The sequence below is a fragment of the Borostomias antarcticus genome (assembly GCF_949987555.1).
Source record: "Borostomias antarcticus genome assembly, chromosome: 15".
In the NCBI taxonomy this organism is placed as follows: domain Eukaryota; kingdom Metazoa; phylum Chordata; class Actinopteri; order Stomiiformes; family Stomiidae; genus Borostomias; species Borostomias antarcticus.
In genome coordinates, this window is record NC_140248.1 from 16167135 (window position 1) to 16177731 (window position 10597).

Below are 10597 nucleotides of genomic sequence, written 5' to 3' on the forward strand. Positions count from 1 at the left end.
TAAATTTAATTTAGGCTATTTCTAGGCTAAATGTAGGCTATTGCATTCATGCAAGAGTTGTTCCCTCAAAGACCATTATGACTTGCCTATTAACCGTTCAAAATCAAATAGAGATGACAAAATCTAAATTATTATCGACATCAGTCAGAGGACGGTGAGTGAGTCTATCATTAGCCTATTATAAAACGCTGTCTTTGTACAAGCAAGCCATAATCTGTCGCCTGTAATAGTCCGGCACTGATCATCATCAGGTTATACATTGGATTATTTGTACAGTGTATACTGCAGCATACAATGTGAGCGATTTCCAACAGCTAGCTAGCTACCAGATCGATCGACACGAGTAGTCTAATCTAGCCTATTATTATGGCAGTGTAGCTACCTTGCAAAAACTTCTAATAGTCTACGACTACGTCATCAAGCTGCGCCTAGAAATAGCACTTCCACTACCCACAAACGCAGTCATTTCAAAGGCAGTAGCGAGACACATATCTTATTATATGACAATGCAAAGAAGAATATTGACAGAGGAATTTTACTAAATCATAGGTCTGTATTATATTAATTCCTGCATCTCAATTGTATTGCTGTTTCTCGACCTGGAAGCTGACGACGCGTGTCTTAAGAGCAGTAGGCTAAGCTACGCCACATTGCACTTATGTGAAGCCTTATATCTTATCAAGCGAGTATTAATTTCTCTCGACTTGTTGCTTTAATTATAAAACATGTTTCTATGCTTAGTTTATGTCATTTGTGCGTTGATGGATGGGGTTAGGGTGCTTACTGGTAGATTGCATAATGCACGGTGATGGTTGTCTTGACCTCTAGTTATTCTATTAGGGCAGTTATTTCGCTTTGACTCCTCATGGCAAATTCCAGCATCTGCCAGTACTTCCACAAACATACAAGAACCTCTGTCAGTGTTGTCTACATCTCCTATGCAGTCAACTCTCTTTCATTCCCAGAATGTCTGCTGGCTGTCTGAGGTGGGTGCTTGGCCATGGAGCCAGGGATGTGTGTTGTGGAGGCAGTCTCAACCCCTGGAGACCGTCCTCTTTTCTGCTGCCATGCGTTGTTAGACAGAACATGACACCCTCATGGAGATGGGCTCGATTCACTCCTTTCACCACCACCGTTGACACAACAGGAGAAGCGCCACTGCCCAAAAAGAAAAAGCAGGATCCCCGAGCCCGTGCTACCATCAGCAGTGTGGGACGGAAGATCCACCAGCGCCACCTGCAGGTGATCAGTGAGACAGGAGTGGACCTCGGCACCATGCACCGGGCAGATGTCCTCAGAGTGATGGACGAGCGTGGGCTGAAGCTGGTGCCCCTTAATGAAAACAAAGACCCGCCGGTCTACTGTCTCATGAGTGGTAAACAAATCCACGAACAGCAGCTCAAGCTACGTGAAGAACAGAAAACCAAGGGAGGTATGTTATTTCAAATATTTTTTTTATTACCTTTTAAATGCAAAAGCATACAAGTGAGGGGCATTTACAATTGCATTGTAATTAGGGCCAACAATGCACAATTGTTTCAATGCATAATTTACAAGCACACCTCAATGACACAAATTCAGTATGGCCATCTAAAAACAAGCACAAATTCACAATAGCTGCTGCCACATACAAGGCGGGCTATAAGCTTTTTCAATCTGTCTGAACCTGTTCTCTGGTCTAACTGGTGGATAAGTAACACCTGTGTTCCCACTGTGGCTTGGGCAACAGCAGCATTGCACTTCTACATTTTTGTCGACCGACTGACCAACTGACAGTGAGCTAGAACTGCTGGTGACATAACTCTCCTCCATTTAACCTTGACCACACTGGTCAGAAAAGATGCATCAGCGAGTGCAGAAGTATTTTCTACAGCTCTTTCTACAGGGGCACTGGAATGCCACGTTTTAATTCTCATTTCATAACACAGCGTACAGATGAGACACCTAACAACTAGCATGTCTCCATTTCATAACACAGCATACGGATGAGACACAAAGCCTCGGATACACTAGAAGACTTTCTCAATCTTAACAGATTATGAAATGACGGAGTATACACTTGACTGGCTTCTGCTGATTTTTGTATGACAACTGAAAAACTGGGTATTACACATTTAACGACTGGACGAGTTTACACTACACGATTGCATCCAGAATCTGCTAAAAAATATGAAACGTTTGATATGCTCCGATTCGGATCAGGAGAAGTCTGTTCTCATCAAACACTTGCTGATTTAAATCTGTACCCCTCATACACTTAGATTTTGGGCCAAATTGCCACTCCGACTACCCCCAACTAGTGCAGACTGCTGCTGACTAGGACAGACTCGGCAGGATAGTGAATCGTGTATAAAACTGGGCACAATATCTTGTAGTGTATCCTCAGCTTAACATAACTAGCATGTCTCCATTTCATAACACAGCGCACGGATGAGACACCTGACAGAACTAGCTCGTCTCTCCTCAGGCCCTGTGCAGGTGAAGGAGCTCAGCTTCTCCTCTGACATCGCTGCTCATGACCTCGTGACCAAACTGAAGCAGGTGCAGAGCTGGCTGGACAAGAAGCACCACGTTAGAATAACTCTGAAAGCAGGACGCGTGGAACACACACAACAACTGGTGAGAGATTTGTCACATTTATATGGTTGTGCTTAAATTTTTTGGTTTTCACTTCATTGTTACAAAAATAACTGATTTCTTTAAACCTACAACACAAAAACCAACAAACACACCTTTCACTGTCCGAGATATAGACACGTCTTTTTAGATATAGACACACGTCTTCTCTATAATACAAATACTTAAATAATCCTAATGTCTTGTTCTGACCACAGGACACAACCCTGGAGCAGATAGTGCAACAAATGGAAGTGCCGGTGGGGTTCGTCTCCAAGCCCAAAGTCATCCGTGATGGCCGGTCTGCCATGTGTGTCCTCCGTCCACCGTCCGCTAAGGAGCTGTCCCCAAAGGGACAAAATAAGACCACCGCATCACAGAGCCCACCGGGGCCGGCGCCAGCGGCCAACAGCCCCCCAGACGTCACTTAGGACTCAGTCAAACTGAAGCAGTTCATGAAATAAAGCATCTTCCTACCGAATGTCTCAACAGTGTGTGTACAGAAAATGCACTGTACTGTAAACTATGGCAGAGGGACGGTTGTCTTTTGTTAAATGTTTAAATGACAATTTTTGTTAAATTGTGTACTACAACAAAGCTTCTCAGACAGTCATCACAGAGTTACGCAAACTGGTGTCCTGCAGAAGAGATGCCAGCTCAATGGGCTCCGGTCCATCAGTGTGTCTTTGCTCAGGCAAAGGTCGTAAAATGGACTGTTCCGGCAAGGATTGTTGTTGCTGCTGTGGAAGGCAGGTTCTCTTCCTGGGTTTGTGTCCACTCAGTCTGGAAGCAATAGATCTCTTGGGCCGAGGCTTCTTCTGGAAGGAGAACGATCGAGTTAGCACTTTCCATTACAATTGCCTTTCTAAAATGTTGAGAAACAATACTGTAGTATAAACCTTGTTTGTGCATTGACCTGGTCTATGTTGTATCACAGCCATCTGACATGGAGTATATTAAGAATATATGCTGTAAAATCTAGGACTTCAGGATGACTCAAATCATGAATACAGTATTGCGATCCCACCAAACTGCATCAAGACCTTAACCTGACGCATGCCAGATAGTTTGTTTCACACAATCATCTGGGAAGGCTTAGTTAGAAACTGTAGTTTGTTTCACACAATCATCTGGGAAAGCTTAGTTAGAAACTGTTTGGAAAAGGGCGGGCACTTTCAAGACTACTCAGCAGGTGATTGGATGAACTCAGTGTATCGCGGGTAAATCAAATTCTTACCAAAGCTAGTTGGAGAAGAGCAAAAACATCTTTTCTGCAGAGAAAAGCCTTCAATGTCGTCTTTGCTTTTCTTTCAATTAAGAAATACTCTCCTGTTCAGATGTTACTGATGCTATAAGAGCATCTGCGCTAAACTCTGCCATTATTGTTTTGGAGCAAACAGTTGCTTCTCGCCGTTGTCACAGCTAAACCGTGCCAGGTGTAGCTGCTATCATTTCCTCATAGAACACTGATTAGCTGATCATTTTCTGATCGTGCACAAACAGATCTCTATCGAGCTTTGCCAGACTGATTGTTTTTAACAATAGCCTGCCTGTGACTGTTGCCAGTGCCGAGAGATCTTTCTCAAAACTTAAATTAATAAAGACATATTTGAGGAGCACAATGTCGCAAGAGAGACTGTCTGGGTTCCTTAGTCTTGAGAGCCGATGCGCGCGTAGACTAGATCTAAAGAGTGTTATACAGGACAGTCTAGATCTAAAGAGTGTTATAGCCTACAGGACTTTGCGCAGAAGAATGCCAGGAGACGCTCGTATAAAATAATAAGCTTACTACAACACATGTAGAAAGCAGCTCTCGACTGCAGCCTCTGTAGCCTACAGGATATGTTTTGTTTTTTTGTAGACTTTTCTTTGATACAGACGACTTTTCTTTGATACAGAATATGTTGTGAACCGTTCCGTTGTGTGAACTCAAATGATAGGCTATAACGAATGTTCTACAATACCTTCCTATTATAAGCCTAATACAGAGCCACTTGTTTGTATTTGTCAGTGATGCCTGCAACAAAGAAACATGTTTTAAAGCATCAAGTAGCCGCGATGTCTATCCCATGTCACTCTGTGGGAGGGGCCTGATGGCCCGACCTGCGGGGGAGCCCCGAAAAATTGCGCAACGCCACTGGAGGTATGCTTTGGTTATTGTCTTGTTAGAAAGTCCACCTAGCCAAAATTGCCTGGTACTTGGTGGAATTCATTATGCCCTCATTCTTTACCAATGCCCCTGGACCTTTGGTATTAAAAACAGCCCCAAAACATCCCTGCCCCCCCCACCGTGGGTATCGGACCCTTTCCCTTCTATGCACCTCTGTTTTGATGCCAAACATACCGATGATGTATCTGAACAAAACTTTCAATTTGGCTCCCATCTGACCAGAGCACCTTCATCCAGTCATCATTTTAATGGCGTTTGGCTCCCAGCGCTTGCTTCTGTCTTGTGGTCCGAAAAAGCTTTCTTCAGGCAACCCTTCCACAGAGCCTGTGGTTGTGAAGGTGGCGTCTGAGGGTGCTTTTTGAAGCCTGGTGACCCCAACACGCCACCAAGACCTGACATTCCTTCCGTGATTCTTGGAGACTTTTTCTTCTCTCACCATCCTCCTCAGTATCCCGGGGTGGCAACATGCCGTTGTGCTCCTCAGTATCCCGGGGGGGCAACATGCCGTTGTGCTCCTCAGTATCCTGGGGGAGAACATGCCGTTGTGTCCTCCCATGAAGTTTTCAACGCTTCAGTCCTTTTTTTTTTTCTTTTTTAAAAATAATTTCCCTGATGTTGCTCAGTGGTATATTCAATTGTGGATCTTCTTGTAGCCATAACCAGATTTATGTAGGTCGACCATCTTGTCTCTTTTGAACTGCCAGATCTTTTGTTTTTTTCATGGTGTTGGATGCCAGAGGGATATTGCATGCGTGTTACCTCATTTTTATACCATAGTGAAACAGTGAACGAAGAAATGGCTCAAATATGGTTCCTTATGATTAACTTAAATATGTGGAATTTAATACCTGGTTTAATTTTGGTAGATGCTATGCACAATAATCTTTAAGGGTTAATTTAATTGTGAAACCTTGATTTGGAGGAAATAGATTTTTAATTAAATCAGTAAATGGTTTTCGTTGGTCCCATTGCAACATTAATATAGTACAATATTTATAACATGCTGTTATTTGGAGTGTCTCTAATTATACGGTTTAGATTTTTAGTTAAAGTTTTGTTTGTGCATTGCCTGTTAGGGGAGCCATACTGTAATTTTGGAGCCCACTGTAGATGGCTCAATTGAGAGTCAGGATTAGACATCAACTTTATGGGTTGACGCAAGGTAAAATCAACAGGTGAAACGCAAAGGAATTGGTGTGATCCCGATTTGTGTATATTTGTGTTGTCGGCTACTAAAGCAGGTATCCATTTCCTTACCTGTTTCTTGCGCTCGGGATCGTGGACAACACTGTGGCGTTGTAAGCTTTGCTGTGAACAGAGGTAGAGCTCCGCTTAAGGAGACCTGGGTTGCAAACACTAACACAAAGTTGATGTAAATGTGTTCTTGTGTGCTCTGCCATTCAAGAGCCTCTCAAGAAGTACAGGAACTAGTTTAAAGTGAATCTGGGAATTACAAGAGCAGTAGTCTGCTCAGGTGTGCCTTCCTACCTTCATGGCGAAGGTCTTCCCACAGCCAGCGTGGGCGCAGGTGAAGGGCCTCTGCTCCTCATGGAAGGAGCGGATGTGGTTCTGCAGGTTGAACACGGTGGTGAAGGACCGGTCACAGCCCTCCCGGGGACACTTCAGCACCTGCCGCTCTGAGGAGTGGACTCTCATGTGCTGCTGCAGGAACCACGAATCTCTGAACAATCTGTTGCACTCGTTACACTGGAAAAGCACTGGAGACGCAACAAGACAGCAGCATGGACAACACATTAGTTAAGAAAATGATGGGGGCCTCAAGGCTATGAAACGGTGTGAACGTGCAGGAGTTTGAGCGAGCAGTAACGTTAGTGCGCTTGTGAGATGTCCTTGTAGCCTGGGTCCAGACATTCAAATCCACCCACTCCACCGAGATCTCAGCGTTAACTGACATTCTGTCAAATATCAGGCTAGCATCATTACGGACTAGGCCATTTGGTATAAAACAAAGTTTTTTTTGTTTTTTTTTAAGCCATGAGTTTGATTGATTTTGGTAGGCAGCCCTAGTTTATCGTGGTACAAAATAGATCGATGTAGAGCACCTACTATATTTGAGCACCTACTGTATTTGAAAGTGAAAGTAAGTTTCCGTTGTTGTTACCCGCCTCATATAAACCATACACAAGCTTAACTGCACTAGCGTACCTTATAAGCCCCCTCTGTCCACTGTCTTTTTATAATCTAGTTAAAGGCCCTACGAGGAGTTTCGGGAAGCGGAAGTGTTTGAGAGAGAGAGAGAGAGAGTGAGAGTGTGTGTGGGAGAGACTGTGCGCGTTCTGATGAAACTTGACCTTGCTTCTCCCAGAGGGAGACTATTTTGTCCTGGCATACACTGCAGATGACATGTTACATCTGTCTCGCACACATTGTAGTTCCACAGCGCCGACATGTTTCAGGTGAACGCGCAGGCGTTGTCTCACGTTGTTTAGGTTAACACACATTTGACAATGACTTGGCCGTCCGTCATTGATCGGTTGTCATGGTCGGCGACTAGAAAGCAATATCAGAATTCCCCAATCTCATATTTTTACTGAATATCTGCCGATTCCGATTGCTGGCCGATGGATCTGGGTATCCCTACTGTGCATAGATACAAAGGGAGTAACATACAGTAACCCACCTCTGTGCGATTCCTTTCTGTGCTTTGTGTATTCAGTCCAGGTTTTTCCAGTAAAAGAGCAGCCATCTTCCTTACAAGGGTAACCTGCAAGGGAGATGAAAGAACACCTTTATAGTGGGTCTCACATTTGACAGCCCCCGATCACTGTCCCCCACTGGACTAGGTACAGAAGAACTGCATCAAGTCTGGATCTTACCTCTGTGAACCTTCTCATGACGGCGCAATTTGTTCGGAAAAGAGAATCTTTTCTGGCAGCCTTCAAATGTGCATCTACAGGGAATGTTGAAAAGGAGAGGGGAACGAAAGCATTCAGCAAATCGATTTTTAGTTCTTTACAGGATCATGCCCAGTTGCCCACAAGTGTCAGAACAGGGAATGCTGCCCAAACATGACTGTGAATAGTCTTTGACAACTTACTGATATGGAGGCAGTATAGTGTGTTGTTCACGTTGGTGAGACTTCAACTGCTTGTTCTTCTTGAACACTTTCCCGCAGCCCTCTGAGTTGCACTGTTACATTGGTTCATATGAGGTTAATCAACTTAACTACAATCACGTCAGCCAATCATGCACTAGCAGTCCAGTGTGTACCTGTCTGACCAGTGTGAGGAGACTCTGCCTCAATTACAAATTATTTACTAGTCCATTTTACCAATCTAGGTGTGCTTGTTTGATCAAACAAACAGGGCCCTGTTTTGATCATTTCTGCTTTGTCTTTTTCTTATACTTTTGCCATAGTATACATATTTATATCATTTACACCCAGTGCAGTTATGTGTTCAGTCACTGGGTGTTTTGTGTATCTGTGCAGGAATTGGAGTTAATTGCCAGCGCCTCCCACCAATTATAATTGACCACAGGTGTGTGGGAGCTGGGAGAGTGGCATTGGTAGCTAAGCAAGGGAAACCATAGAGCTAGAATCCTCATTTACCATTTTAGCTTTTGGCCTGCATTAGTATTTATTCTACTAATGGACAATAAAATATAATTTGAGTAAACTGCTCCTCTTAAGTGTGGGGCATTGCCCAGCCTGTGATCAAACTCACTCACCACGTATTGTTTCTGATCTTGGTTGTTGTGATTACGGCTGATGTGTTTCTGCAGATTGGTATTCGTAGTAAAGCCCTCTGTGCATCTATCAACTGTACACCTGTCAACAGAAGTTTGTACAATTAGTAGCCTACCTTAGCTCCGTAACCTAGTCATATCTTTTAAGACCTGCCAGGAGCTAATAAAGATATTCTAGCTACATGAAGTTCCCTATTGAATAATGAGGTAATTTCTTAGATTGCACTCATATGGTGAGAAAGCCCATCAACACACACAGCTAGCTATGATAACGTTACTCACCGATAGGGTCTCTGCCCACTATGGGTAAGCTCGTGCCGCGCCAAGTGGTACTTCGTGCAGAAGGACTTGCCGCAGCCGTCGCGCGTACACGGAAATGGTTTCTAAAACAGCAGAAAATTAAATTCGTGAATTAAACCAAATAGTACCCGGCCTCAGGGCTAGCTTGTTCCGGACTGTGTGGTTAGCGAGCTAGCTAACCGATACTCACCACTCCCGTATGTTTGCACATGTGGGCATCGAGTTTCCAAGCTTTGTTGTAGGATGCCAGACAGTCGGGGATTGAACATATAAAAGTTCTGAGGGGTCCTGGCGACATTTTGTCCATTTTAGAGAGAAAAATACGATACGTGATGTGGCAGTAAACCTATTTTCCTCATGATTTGTAACGTAGGCTACTCTACAGCGCCGACAACTAGTAGGGAGGGAGCCATGCTTTTATTACACATGCGCAAAGTAGACTGCATCTACGGAAGCCGGAATACTACAGAAAGTAGTAGAGTCTACTCAACGCATGGTGCTCAATGTCAGAATTTTCCTGGATTTGGTGCGGATTTCATTCAGGCCAGGGGCTTGGTCAAATGATTTTCTTACTATTAAATTTTTTAGCTGGGTGCTTGGCTGACATCTCGGAGTGGATGACGACACATCACCTCAAACTCAATCTGGACAAGACTACTGTTCCTCCCGGGGAAGGGCTGCCTGCACCGCGACCTGGCCATCACCATTGAAGACACAGTGGTGACCCCGACTCGGACTGCGAGGAATCTGGGTGTGACCCTGGAAGACCAACTGTGTCACATCCGTCACACGCTCCTGCAGATTCATGCTCTACAACATCAGGAGGATTCGCCCTTTCCTCACTGATGAAATGGCGCAGGTGCTCATCCAGGCCCTGGTCATCTCCCGTCTGGACTACTGCAACTCCCTCCTTGCTGGGGCCCCAGCGTCAGCCATTAAACCTCTGGAACTTGTCCAGAAACCTGCTGCTCGCCTGGTGTTCAACCACCCCAAGTTCTCCCACACAACTTCCCTCCTCCGTTCCCTACACTGGCTCCCTGTAGCAGCTCGCATCCAGTTGAAAACTCTGGCGCTAACCTACATGGCAATGAAAGGAATAGCCCCCTCCTACCTCCAGGCCATGGTCAAACCCTACACCCCCTCCCGACCGCTACGCTCTGCTACCTCGGGTCGATTGGTTGACCTGTTTTTGAATCTTTGTTTTTGAAAGATTTTTCAAGGTGCCCACCCACATCCATTGTATGACAAAAACGGTGATAGAGCAATTATCAGACTTTCTCAAAAGTGCTCTGCCTCACCATTTGAGTGTGGTGTGTGTGGTGAAGATGTTTTGTTTGTAATGGCAAAACTCTCACAGAAGCCTTTAAATTCCTCTGATGAGGGGTCCGCGGTGGTGTAGGGGTCTAATGCACCTGTGTTTCAGTGCAGCTGGTGCAGTGTATTTCAAAAACATCATCTTCGTGTGGAACAGAACTTCAAGGAGGCCATAAACGTCTCATCATCAATTTATTGAGCAAGCCTAACACAGGAGTCGAATCTTTAGGCAAATAATGCTTTCTCATACGAGGTGCCGCAGCTTGTAAACTGGCTTCAGGCCAGGAATCACATGACAAACAAATTTGCATACAAGGAATGTTCATTAACACAAATATAGTCACAAATGGTTCAACTGATGTTCTGACTGGTCAAGGTGTCAGCTGGTCTCTGCCCCCTGGACCCTAGGAGCTTCCTCCTGTCCTCCTAGGATAATGTTACAAACTGTAGGCTACTCACTTCAGAGGTGACAAAGGAATGCTCACTCAG

At 44.6% G+C, this 10597-nt stretch overlaps 2 protein-coding genes across 2 annotated transcripts; one reads left to right on the forward strand and one right to left on the reverse strand.

Annotated features, from left to right (window-relative positions):
• Positions 1–434: 434 nt before the first annotated feature.
• On the forward strand, positions 435–3202 carry mtif3 (mitochondrial translational initiation factor 3). The gene is made up of 4 exons (XM_084449539.1): positions 435–549; positions 966–1432; positions 2468–2619; positions 2835–3202. The coding sequence occupies exons 2-4, from the start codon at positions 967–969 to the stop codon at positions 3045–3047; spliced, it is 831 nt and encodes a 276-aa protein (XP_084305665.1). The 5' UTR covers positions 435–549; position 966; the 3' UTR covers positions 3048–3202.
• A 12-nt stretch (positions 3203–3214) lies between these two features.
• Positions 3215–9092, reverse strand: gtf3aa (general transcription factor IIIAa; the record flags this gene model as incomplete). Its single annotated transcript, XM_084450294.1, has 9 exons — positions 3215–3434; positions 6044–6094; positions 6275–6504; positions 7428–7511; positions 7624–7697; positions 7845–7936; positions 8477–8576; positions 8777–8877; positions 8985–9092. 9 exons carry the CDS (start codon positions 9090–9092, stop codon positions 3219–3221), a joined length of 1056 nt encoding a protein of 351 aa, XP_084306420.1. The 3' UTR covers positions 3215–3218.
• Between the last annotated feature and the right edge of the window lie 1505 nt (positions 9093–10597).

Coding starts and splice junctions, on each gene's coding strand:
- mtif3 (XM_084449539.1), top strand. CDS start 967: ATGTCTGCTGGCTGTCTGAGGTGGGTGCTTGGCCATGGAGCCAGGGAT. Junction 1,433..2,467: donor AGAACAGAAAACCAAGGGAG/GTATGTTATTTC, acceptor GTCTCTCCTCAG/GCCCTGTGCAGGTGAAGGAG. Junction 2,620..2,834: donor TGGAACACACACAACAACTG/GTGAGAGATTTG, acceptor TTCTGACCACAG/GACACAACCCTGGAGCAGAT.